Source organism: Saimiri boliviensis, chromosome 1 (genome assembly GCF_048565385.1).
Source record: "Saimiri boliviensis isolate mSaiBol1 chromosome 1, mSaiBol1.pri, whole genome shotgun sequence".
Classification (NCBI taxonomy): domain Eukaryota; kingdom Metazoa; phylum Chordata; class Mammalia; order Primates; family Cebidae; genus Saimiri; species Saimiri boliviensis.
Genome location: NC_133449.1, coordinates 261,744,671 through 261,757,909, shown reverse-complemented (window position 1 = coordinate 261,757,909; position 13,239 = coordinate 261,744,671). Strand labels below are relative to the sequence as shown.

General features: G+C 42.2%; 1 protein-coding gene across 3 annotated transcripts in view; it reads right to left on the bottom strand.

Annotated features, from left to right (window-relative positions):
* PRKAA1 (protein kinase AMP-activated catalytic subunit alpha 1) overlaps positions 1–13,016 on the bottom strand; it is a 40,386-nt gene extending 27,370 nt beyond the window's left edge. For 2 of the 3 annotated variants that reach the window (XM_010336649.3, XM_003925900.4), the window contains exon 1: positions 12,853–13,016. In XM_010336649.3, coding sequence (XP_010334951.2) covers positions 12,853–12,979 — 127 coding nt within the window. In that variant the 5' untranslated portion in view covers positions 12,980–13,016. The remainder of the gene's footprint in view (positions 1–12,852) is intronic. The other variant, XM_074386361.1, reaches the window with a different exon arrangement.
* Positions 13,017–13,239: the final 223 nt, after the last annotated feature.

Sequence of the window (13,239 nt, the reverse complement as noted above, 5' to 3'; positions counted from 1 at the left end):
GAGTACCAGCACCTACTATGTGCCAGGTACTGCTACTACAACCTCTTTCCTAAATCCAGTTTACTGAAAACCTGCCTCCTATCAATTTCAGTATCTTGGAATTCCAGACATTTAATTAATACATTCTATCAAACCAATTTAAAAGTTACTCAAAAACTAAAAAAGAAAACAGAAAACTAAAGTATATAAAATACAAAAACAAGTGGAGTGGAGTGAATAATGTCCCCACAAAATCCATGTCAACCCAGAATCTCAGATTGTTATCTTATCTGGAAATAGGATCTTTACAGATATGGTTAGTGAAGGATTTGAAGATGAAATCTTACTATATCTAATGCCTGGTATCCTTACAAGAGGAGACAAAACACACACACACACACACACACACACACACACACACACACACTCACACAGAGAGAGAGAGACAGAGAGCGAGCATGCAGCCATGTGAAGACAGAGGCAGAGACTGGAGTTATGCTACCACAAGCCAAGAACATAAGGAGCCACAAGAAGCTGGAAGAGGCAACAAACAGATTCTCCGCTAGAGCCTTCAGAAGAAGCATGGCCCTGGTGCTCCTTTAATTTCAAATTTCTGAACTCCAATACTGGGAAAGAATAACTTTCTGTTGCTGTAAGTCATTGAGTTTGTGGCACTATTACCATAACCCTAGAAACGGATGTAGTAATTTCATCAGTTGAAGAGCAGATTTTCTAAAGAAGTACCAAACAGTAATCAAAGAGCTGAGAAATAGTACAATTGAACTGAAAAATGCAATAAAGGGGTTCAACTGCAGGTTACATCAAGCAGAAGAAACCATTAGTAATCAGCAGACAGGCCACTGGAAATCATATAATTTGAGGAAGAAAAAAGATACAGAATGAAAAACAGTGGTCAAGCATGGTGGCTCAAACCTGTAATCCCAGCACTTTGGGAGGCCAAGGCAGGCAGAGCTCTTGAGATTAGGAGTTCAAAACTGGCCTGGCCATTATAGTGAAACCCTGTATCTACTAAAAATACAAAATAAATTAGCTGGGAGTAGTGGCGCGTGCCTGTAATCCTAGCTACTCAGGAAGCTGAGGTGGGAGAATCGCTTGAACATAGGAGGCAGAGGTTGCAGTGAGCTGAGATCACATGACTGCACTGCAGCCTGGGCAACAAAGAGAGACTTTGTCTCAAAAAAAAAAAAAAAAAAAAAAAAAGGAAAAGAAAAGAAATGCTAAAGAGAGTTCTTTAAGCTGAAGAAAGAGGGCACTAATGAGCAACAGGAAAACCTATGAAAGTATAAAACTCACTGGAAAAAGTAAGTATACTGTATACTGTCAAACCGCCGGGCGCGGTGGCTCAAGCCTGTAATCCCAGCACTTTGGGAGGCCGAGGCGGGTGGATCACGAGGTCAAGAGATCGAGACCATCCTGGTCAACATGGTGAAACCCCGTCTCTACTAATGGTGCAAAAAATTAGCTGAGCATGGTGGCGCGTGCCTGTAATCCCAGCTACTCAGGAGGCTGAGGCAGGAGAATTGCCTGAACCCAGGAGGCGGAGGTTGCGGTGAGCCGAGATCGCGCCATTGCACTCCAGCCTGGGTAACAAAAGCGAAACTCCGTCTCAAAAAAAAAAAAAAAAACTATTAAAAATAGTTAAAGCTGGCCAGACACAGTGGCCACATCTGTAATCCCAGCACTTTGGGAAGCCAAGGCGGGCAGATCACCGGAGGTTGGGAGTTCAAGACCAGCCTGACCAACATGGAGAAACCCTATCTCTACTAAAAATACAAAATTAGCCAAGTTGATTTTTTGAAAGGGTAAACAAAATTGACAAACCTTTAGCTACACTAAGAGAAAAAGACAGAAGAATCAAATACATAAAATCAGAAATGAAAGGGGAGATGTTATAATTGATAACAGAAATACAAAGGGTCATAAAAGACTACTACTGTGAACAATTATATGCCAACAAATTGGATCATTTAGAAAAAAATGAATAAATTCCTAGAAACATAAAACCTACTAAGACCAACTAACAGGCCAGGCACAGTGGCTCACACCTGTAATCCCAGAACTTTCAAAGGCCAAGGCAGGTGGATCACCTAAGCTTGGGAGCTCAAGACCAGCCTGACTGACATGGCAAAACCCCATCTCTACTAAAAATACAAAAATTAGCCAGGCGTAGTGGCACACACATGTAATCCCAGCTACTCAGAAGGCTAAGGCAGGAGAATCACTTAAACCCAGAAATCGGAGGTTGCAGTTAACCAGGATTGTGACACTACACTCCAGCCTGGGCAACAAAACAAGACTCCATCCCCCCCCAAAAAAAAATACTGAGTAACAAAGAAATTGCAAATGTGAACAGACCAATAGTGAGTAAAGAGACTGAATCAGTAATTAAAAGTTTCCCATCATAGGACAGGCATTATGGCTCACACCTGTAATCCCAGCACTTTGGGAGGCCAAGGAGGGCCAATCACTTGAGATCAGGAGTTCAAAACCAGCCTGGCCAATATGGTGAAACCCCGTCTACACTAAAAGATACAAAAATTAGCCAGGCATGGTGGTGCATGCCTGTAGTCCCAGCTACTCAGGAGCCTGAGGCAGGAGAATTGCTTGAACTCAGGAGGCAGAGGTTGCAGTGAGCCGAGATCATGCCACTGCACTACAGCCTTTGCAACAGAGCAAGATTCCATCCCATAATAATAATAATAATAATAATAATTTTTTATAAAAAAAAAGTTTCCCATCATAGAAAAGCCCAGAACCAGATGGCTTCACAGCTGAATTCTACCAAATATTTAAAGTAGAACTAATACCACTCTTTCTCAAACTCTTCAAAACACTGAAAAGATGACAATACTTCCAAACTCATTTTATGATTACCCTGATACCAAATCCAGACAAAGATGCCACAAGAAAAGAAAACTAAAAGAAAACAATAATACAATAATCAGAAGGAAAAAAAAGCAAACTACAGACCAGTATCACAGCATAGATGCAAACACTGGCAACAAAATACTTACAAACCATATTCAACCATTCATTTATAAAGATCATTCACCGTGATCAAGTGGGATTTTAATCCTGGAATACAAGGATGGTTCAATATATACAAATCAATAAAAATTATTAACCATATTAACAGAATGAAGAACAAAAACCATATGGTCATTTTATTTAGGATGCAGAAAAAACATTTGACAAAATTCAACATTCTTTCATGATAAAAAAATTCACAACAAATTAAAAGGAATGTTCCTCAATGCAATAAAGGCTATATATGACAAGCTTACAGGTAACATGCTCAACAGTGAAAAGTTGTTTTCGCTAAGATCAGGAGTAAGACAAGGATGCCCACTCGCACCGCTTCTATTAGAAACAGTAGATTCCTAGCCAGTGAAGCTAAACAAGAATAAGAAATGAAAAGCATCCAAACAGAAAACAAGGTAAAACTGCCACATTACTGATAACACAACCTTAAATATAGACAATCCTAACTATTCTAGCGAGAAACTGTCAGAATTGATATATGAACTTAGTAAAGTTGCAGGGTATAAAATCAACACTCAAAAATCAGTAGTGTTTCAATGCTCATCAATAAGAGTCTGGATAAAGTAAATGTGGTACACATACACCATGGAATACTATGCAGCCATAACAAGGAACAAGATCAACTGGGCACGGTGGCTCGAACCTGTAATCCCAGCACTTTGGGAGCCCAAGACAGGTGAATCATGAGATCAGCAGTTTGAGACCAGCCTGGCCAACATGGCAAAATTCCACCTCTATTGAAAATACAAAAAATTAGCAGAGCATAGTGGCAGGCACCTGTAATCCTAGCTACTCGGGAGGCTGAGGCAGGAGAATCGCTTGAATATGGGAGGCAGAGGTTGCAGTGAGTTAAGACTGCACCACTGCACTCCAGCCCAGGTGACAGAGTGAGACTCCATCTCAAAAAAAAAAAAAAAGGAAAAAGATCATGTCCTCTGCAGCAACATGAATAGAGCTAGAAGCCATTATCCTCAGCGAAGTAACACAGGAACAAAAAACTAACCACTGCATGTTCTCACTTATAAGTGGGAGCTGAACAATGAGAACACATGGACACAGGGAGGGAACAACACACACTGGGGCCTGTCGGGGTGGTGAGAGAGCACATCAGGATAAATAGCTAATACACGCAGGGGTTAATACCCAGGTGATGGGTTGATAAGTGTAGCAAACCACAATGGCACATGTTTACCAATGTAAAATACTTACACATCCTGCATATGTATCCCAAAACTATAAACTTTTTTAAAAAACAAAAAAAATCAGTAGTGTCCCTACACACTAAAAATGAACTGTCTGAAAAAGAAATTAAGGACAACCTAATTTACAATAGCACCCAAAAAAATGTAACCAAGGAAGTAAAAGATGCATATACTGAAAACTATAAAACATTAATGAAAGTAACTGAAGATGACACAAAAAAATGGAAATAAATTGCATATTCATGGATTGGCAGAATTAATATTACTAAAATATCCATACTACCCAAGCAATTTATAGGTTCAATGCAATCGCTATCAAAATTCCAATGTTATCCTTCACAGAACAGAAAAAAAAATCCTGGCCAGGCACAGTGACTCACACCTGTAATCCCAGCACTTAGGGAGGCCAAGGTGGGTGAACCACGAGGTCAAAAGATCAAGACCATCCTGGCTAACATGGTGAAACCTTGTCTCTACTAAAAATACAAAAATTAGCTGGGTGTAGTGGGAGTTATTAGCTGGATGGGGTTTTTTGCTCCCCGCCTAGAATGTTCTAGCTCCTGTGGTTTTCTGCTTTTTGAATTTGTATCCCAGCCTTCTTAGCCTATCAGGATTCAACTCTTAAATCCCCTCTCCAATGTTCTGCATGGTGATTCTAATTTCCTACAGGCTAGAAAAATGATAAAACTGTTAAAAAATAAAGTTTCTAAAGTATGTTCTACAAAATACTCGAACTGAAAACTCTCCATAGAAAAAGATTCCATAATCAGTTAAGTCTGGGAAAGGATGTATATTTCCATCCTGTAGGAAGTATGCTTTTTTTTTTTTTTTTTTTTTGAGATGGAGTCTCACTCTGTTGCCCAGGCTGGAATGCAGTAATACAATCTCGGCTCACTGCAACCCCTGCCTCCTGGGTTCAAGTGATTCTTCTGCCTTAGCCTCCCGAGTAGCTGGGGCTACAGGCGCCCACCACCACACCCAGTTAATTTTTGTATTTTTAGCAGACACAGGGTTTTACCATATTGATCTCGAACTCCTAACCTTTTGATCTGCCCAACTCGGCCGCCCAAAGTGCTCAGATTACAGATGTGAGCCACTGCTCCCAGCCACATTTATTACTTGATGTGTTAATAATAAGCACAGTGAGTTCTTTTGTAGACTCACTATGCTTATTAACACGTTAAAGCTCTGAGAAATCCTATGCTAAAGAAACCTCTTAAATGTTGTATAACTTATTTCTGATCCTAATTTAATACAAATGTTTCCCTCTAAGATTCTGAAATAATGTCCCAGCACTGATGACTCTAAAACGTTCTCTTTTAGCGTAGGCAATAATATCCCCTCTACCTTACCCATCCTCTTTCGTCTCAGCAAAATCTTGGTAATTGAAGGCCATCATATTATAATCTGTTATGTTTTCCGTACTCAAAGGAACAGAAATATTTGCCTTAAATCCAATTACCAACATACCTCAATATTAAAATTTCAGTAGCATAGTAACATAATACTTTTTTTTTTTTTTTTTTTTTTTTTTTTTGAGACAGAGGCTCAGTGTGTCGCCAGGCTGTAGTATAGTGGCACAATCTCAGCTCACTGCAACCTCCGCCTCCCAAGTTCAAGCGATTCTCCTGCGTCAGCATCCCGAGTAGCTGGGACTACAGGCCCACCACCACACCCAGCTATTTTTTTTTGTTTTTAAGTACTACTAAAAAGTAGTAACAGGGTTTCACCATGTTGGCCATGACAGTCTTGATCTCTTGATCCCCACCTCAGCCTCCCAAAGTGATGGGATTATAGGCGAGAGCCAACACACCCAGCCTTCAGTAGCATAATACTTTTTAAAACATAGTATCTAACAGCTTAGGAGACACTCATATTATCACATTTGAGCATAAACCTATGATGGAGGTATTACCTTTTACACATAAAGAAACGGATGCGCTAAGAGATTCTGTAAGCTGTGGAAGTAAAGCTATTGTGATCAATTGGGACAGGTCTTCTGACTTCAAGTCTTTTGACCTATCTATACTCCCACCATCACTGTGCAGTGAGAGGAACAAAAGCCTTGGCACAGTATCAGAAACTAAACTGTTTTCTCAAAACCAGGCTAAATATTCTCCCCACTGAGTAAACTCAGTTGTAGCCAAACTAAATGCTGTTCCGTAATAAGTCAATGAAAGTGGTAAACAGACTTTGTCAGGCACATGCATGACTAAGGGATTTCCCCCCTTTTTCAAAATTCAAACTTTAGACTGTCAGGTTTTAGAACAGTGCTAAGGTTTTGCTTTTAAATGAAATGGAACACAGATATTTTGGCCATGAAAGACTTGCATGTTACTCAGAGCAAAGGTTACCAGCATTCACAATGTCTCCCTCACAAGAATAGCAGATTAGTCAACTAAGTATTAGTTAACAACCATGCTATTGCTATGGAAAGGGAACTTTGTCTAACTGCATAACATTGTAACAAATGGTCTTCTAATTAGATATATAATCCTGAAGTGAAACAAGATCATATGTTGAAAGAGAGGATTTTAATAGGATAGAGATGCAGCAAAGACAGAAATATCTACTGAAGTTATTCTAGACACCTAACCATTTCATTCCCACTATAAACTTGAACGAATAAAAATGTGTTAAAGAAATAACTTAATCCTGGGGAAGGGTGAGCTTTAAAAGCTATACATGGAAATTTAAGAAAGCAAACAAAACATTTCAAGCATAACAAAGGCCTTCCAACACCCATGAGCCACCATCAGCTTAAGCAATAAAACATTACAGATACGGGCCGGGCGCAGTGGCTCAAGCCTGTAATCCCAGCACTTTGGGAGGCCGAGGCGGGTGGATCACGAGGTCAAGAGATCGAGACCATCCTGGTCAACATGGTGAAACCCCGTCTCTACTAAAAATACAAAAAATTAGCGGGGCATGGTGGCGCGTGCCTGTAATCCCAGCTACTCAGGAGGCTGAGGCAGGAGAATTGCCTGAACCCAGGAGGCGGAGGTTGCGGTGAGCCGAGATCGCGCCATTGCACTCCAGCCTAGGTAACAAGAGTGAAACTCCGTCTCAAAAAAAAAAAAAAAAAAAAAAAGTAAAAACATTACAGATACAACTCAAGCCCTGCATGACTCCTCCCAGATTCCCTTACCCTTCATCTGTCCTCAGAAGTAACCACTATCCTGAATTTGGTGTTTGTGTTTCCCACATGCTTATATATTTCTACATGTGTATGAATCCATAAAAAGTACAGTAACATTATTTTTGTGTTTATTTTTACAAATGTAATTGTATAGTGAGCCAAGATCATGCCATTGCAATCCAGCCTGGGAAACAAGAGCAAAACTCCATCTCAAAAATAAAAAAGAAGAAAAGACTTACCAACTTAACAGTTTATATGTATAAACAACTCATTTGCCAAAGACACAACCAGTCCACCAAAAGAGATCATCTTCTCTAGAAAAACTAACAAAACTGCCATTTTAGTACAATGACTCTTTGCTCATCCATGCTTTTTTTGGGAAGGCCCACAAGGGCATGAAGCCTAACATCTTGGTAACCAGAGGGGGGAAAGAAAAGATACCTTGGAAACAATAAAGATGATTCAAGCATAATCACAAAATAATCCTAGTTTTCTGTAAACTTTCCTCTCAAAATGCTACCACTGAGTAACAACAAATTTTTTAGCCTGTAACAGGAAACAATCACTCTGGAATTCCAGCCTACTCTCCCTGCAAAATTAAATTGTCTGTAAGCATGGAATATCATACTGGGACTTTTTCTGCATATCAATATCATATCTTTTATTAGATCCCTTTTCATGTAAAATTTACAAATATGTATAACTAATTTTAAACGCTTTAATCCAAATTGTCTAAATATATGACTAACCCTATTATTTTCAAGAATTCTTGCATAATTAAGGCTGTTTGTGTTTGTTATCAACTGATGATCATCACTGTAGTGGCCATTTCTGCCTGTTCATTGAGTACCCATGTCCCCCTTTCTCCTAACAATACCCATTTATGTGTAGGTATCTATCCTGTCCCCCTACACTATGCAAATACTTAGAAGATGTCTCCCGGCCAGGCATGGTGGCTCACGCCTGTAATCGCAGCACTTTGGGAGGCTGAGGTGGGTAGATTACCTAAGGTCAGGAGTTCATGACCAGCCTGGCCAACATGGTGAAACTCCATCTCTACTAAAAATACAAAAATTAGCAGGACATGGTGGCACATGTCTGTAATCGCAGCTACTAGGGAGGCTGAAGCAGGAGAATCACTTGAACCCAGGAGGCAGAGGTTGCAGTGAGCTGAGATGGCATCATTGCACTACAGCCTGGGGACAAAACGAAATTCTGTCTCAAAAAAAAAGTCGTCCCTGTTCACCGCATCCACACTAACATCTACTGCTTTTTTAATTTTTTTTATTATAGCCATTCTTGCAGGAGTGAGGTAGTATCGCACTGAGGTTTTGATTTGCATTTCCCTGATCACTAATGATGCAGAGCATTTTGCATGTTTGTTAGTCATTTGTATATCTTCTTTTCAGAACTGTCTATTCATGTCCTTAGCCCACTTTTTGATGGCACTGTTTTTTTCTTACTGATTTGTTTGAGTTAGTTGTAGATACTGGATATTAATCCTTTTTCAGATATACTGATAAGGAAGATTTTCTCCCACTCTGTGGGTTGTCTGTCTACTATGCTAACTGTTCCTTTTGCAATGCAAAAGCTCTTTAGTTTAATTAGGTCCGGGATATTAATTTTTGTTGCTGCTACATTTGCTTTTGGGTTCTTAGTCATGAAATCCTTGCCTAAGCCCATGTCTAGAAGGGCTTTTCCAGTGTTATCATCTAGCATTTTTATAGTTTCAGCTCTTAGGTTTAAGTCTTAAATCCATCTTGAGCAGATTTTTGTATAAGGTGAGAGATGAGGATCCAGTTTCATTCTCCTACATGTGGCTAGCCAATTATCCCAGCACCATTTGATGAAAAGGGTGAACAGGGAACACTTCTACACTGCTGGTGGGAATGTCAACTAGTACAGCCACTATAGAAAACAGTGTGGAGATTCCTTAAAGAACTAAAAGTAGAACTACCATTTGATCCAGTAATCCCACTACTGGGTATCTACCCAGGGGAAAAGAAGTCGTTATTTGAAAAAGATTAAGTATCTTTCAAATATACACATGCGTATTTATAGCAGTACAATTCATAACTGCAAAATCATAGAACCAACCCAAATGCCCATCAATCAATGTATGGATAAAGAAATTGTGGTATATAGACGCACAACTGAATACTATGCAGCCATAAAAAGGAATGAATTAACAGCATTTGCAGTGAGTGACCTGGGTAAGACTGGAGACTATTATTCTAAGTGAAGTAACCCGGGAATGGAAAACCAACATCGTATGTTCTCATCACTGATAAGTGGGAACTAAGCAATGAGGTCACAAAGACGTAAGAATGATACAATGGACTTTGGAGACTTGCGGGGAAGAGAAGGAGGGGAGCGAGGGATAAAAGACTACAAATATGGAGCAATGTATATTGCTCAGGTGATGGGTGCACCAAAATCTCACAAATCGCCACTAAAGAACTTACTCAAGTAACCAAATACCAGCTGTACCCCAATCACTTACAGAAAATTTTTAAAAATAAAATTTAAAAAAAGATGTCTCCCACCCACTGACACATCAAAGGGTAGGTCATATTCTTTCAAGGGTAATGCCATCCACCTTGCTAATTCCTGCTTAGGAACACCAATAAGCCAATTGGCACATGGCATTTCTAGCCAGAGGAACTGGATGAGACAATAAGACTCGTAAAAGGTTTGTTGGCCTTCCTTGCTCTGAAGAGAGAACCACAGATAAGTTCTTTACTAGGTTAAGCTGGGTTTTCTATTACTTTTGGCAAAAAGCATCCCAACTGTTATATAACTTAAAAATGAACAGGCTAAAAATTCTGATCAACATCAACAAATGCAATTATGAACAAATCTAAACATATCTATGAAACCCATGATCCTTGGACTAATATTGGCCTCTGTACATTTGGAGAGTTTAGATGACTCTAACAGAACATGGTACTCCAAAAGAAGTACATGTGGGTGGAGAAGTGAAGGTCAAGAATCGGCAAAGTCACTGGAGACATTCATGTAACAACCATATCACAGATCAAATGGAGAGGATGAAAAATCTCTTCTTGCTTTACTACCTGCCATGCTAAAAACCACTTAACAAATAAAATAGATCAGGTCGGGCACAGTGGCTCACAACTGTAATACCAGCGCTTTGGGAGGCCACGGTGGATAAGATCACAAGGTCAGAAGTTCGAGACCAGCCTGGCCAACATGATGAAACCCCATCTCTACTAAAAATACAAAAATTAGCTGGGCGTGGTGGTGTGGGCCTGTAGTCCCAGCCACTCCAGAGTCTGAGGCAGGAGAATTGCTTGAACCCAGGAGGTGAAGATTGCAGTGATCGAGACTACGACAAGGCACTCCAGCCTGAGTGACACAGCAAGACTCAGTCTTGGGGGAAAAGAAAAACCAGACCTGGCTTCATTCAAGTCTATATAAGGGGAAATAATAAACACCCTAATCCAGTACGAACTCTGGGAAGGGGTGGGGGCAAAATGAACATTTTTTTAACAAATACTTGTAAACTAAAAAGCAGTTTGTAATTGCTAACAAGAAATATCACAGCCAAAAATAAAACTTCTAGGGCACCAAAACATCTTACTGGCCTTATATGGACCTGTCCTAACAGCTGTTATTACTGGATTCTGGCATTTTGCTTCTCACTTCCTCCTGACATTGTCGGCCTTGCCGATTTTCATAAGAAGATTCAGGCAGTTGCTCCCCTGTGGGATATACAGCAATTTTCCAATTCTATGACTCAGAAAATGGCAAGAGAAGGAAAGGTTCTTCTCTTCCAACCCTAGACAAAATCAGAAAATGTTTATTTAGCTCTGGGAGAGCAAGTCTCGGTTAAGTTACCATACAGACTTTCACAAACTTTTTTTCTTTCAAGTCAAATATTTACCAAGAACTTAGTATATGCAAATCAGTCTCTTATTTATCCAAAGCCAATGCATGAAGCATTTTTATCAGTTCCAAACTTCCTTTCTCTACATCCCTTATAAATAAGTCAAATATTTTAAAGGGAAAAAGAGTCATACCTCGCAAAGCTTGCAATTAAACGTTTTTTGCCATAATTGGTGGACTGTAGGCCGGGCACGGTGGCTCCAGCCTGTAACCCCAGCACTTTGGGAGGCCGAGGTGGGTGGATCACGAGGTCAAGAGATCGAGACCATCCTGGTCAACATGGTGAAACCCCGTCTCTATTAAAAATACAAAAAAATTAGCTGGGCATGGCGGCGCGTGCCTGTAATCCCAGCTACTCAGGAGGCTGAGGCAGGAGAATTGCCTGAACCCAGGAGGCGGAGGTTGCGGTGAGCCGAGATCGCGCCATTGAACTCCAGCCTGGATAAGAGCGAAACTCCGTCTCAAAAAAAAAAAAAAAAAAAAAAAAAAAAAAAAAAATTGGTGGACTGTAGAGCAAGCTTACTTCCAGAATATTGTTTTTGAAAGAGTCCACACTTTTCTTTCACTTAATTTCAATAGCTTTAGGGGTCCAAGTGGCTTTTGGTTGCATAGATGAACTGCATAGTGATGAAGTCTGGGATTTTAGTGTACCCATCACCCGAATGGTGTACAATGCACCCAGTACATCTTTCTTTAAACACAAGTTCAAATGATACGCACTTAAATCGTTTATTAAAATGCAAATATCCTTTGAAAATTAGTGGAAGCGAAATGTATTAGTAAAGTAATGAATACTATCTGGAGGTGCACATAGTATTCACTCATCTGCAGATAGCGCAGATCAACATCTGCACTAACAACCAAGTTTCGCACAGAGAAACTCCTGATAATTCAGAAACACTAAAGGCAAAGAAAGTCTCACTCAGAATGTAAACCATGTATCGCAAATACTGAACCAGTTTATATTCATTAACTGCTCCGAAGAAAACCAGTGATCCTTTCCGACGAGATGGCCTTTAAAAAGAAAATGATGTAGGCTACGCAAAAAGCAACCTTATTTTTGCGGAAACACATTTCACACTCGGGCCACAGCGGGGGCTGGTAATCGACAGCCTCCTACAGACGACGGAAACACGGACAACGCCGAGGACCGCCAAGGAGCGATGGGCTGGCCCTGAGCCACGGGAGCACAACCCGGGCGCGCAGTCGGTCGCCTCCCCGAGGATCGCGCCCGACGCCCCCTCCCAAAACCCAGAGCGCGCGTCGCCGCCCGCCTGCCCCACCTGCGAAAGTTTGCACCTCCGCAACCCCGCCCCTCGCAACTACTGGCCCCTCCGGCCGCGGCGCCGTCGCCATGGCGACTGGTCCCCACCCAACCCCCACCCGGCCAGGGAACCGCAGCCCCGCAGCAACCGGGAAGCGCTCCCGCAGGAGCCCGGACCGGGGCTACCCAGCCCCAGAGAGGAGGGACGTAGGGGGCGGGGGAGGATGAAGAGGTGCGGACAGCGGAAGTCTTGCGGCTCCCCACCTGGGGCCCAGCCCAATCCCGGGGATTCTCACCCTTCACTTTGCCGAAGGTGCCGACCCCCAGCGTGTCCCCCAGAATGTAGTGGCCGATCTTCACCCGCCCGTCGTGTTTCTGCTTCTCGGCTGTCGCCATCTTTCTCCAGGAACTGAGTCTGCGCATGGCGCCGCGGGAGGGGGCGGAGGGGGCGGGCAGGGCCGCGCCGGGGGCGGGCGGGGAGGAGGTGGGGACGCGGGAGGGCAGCCGCCGAGCCGAGCCACCGCCCTGCGCCGCCCGCCCAGGCCCCGCTGCCGCCGTCGGGCGCCGACGCTCCCCCTGGCGGGGCGGGCGAGGGCCGCCGGGAGTGGCACCGGTACCCGCCTCCCCGCCCCGCATCCTCGGGCCTGGGTGCCCGCCCACTGACACGCGGAGGGGCTTCCTGG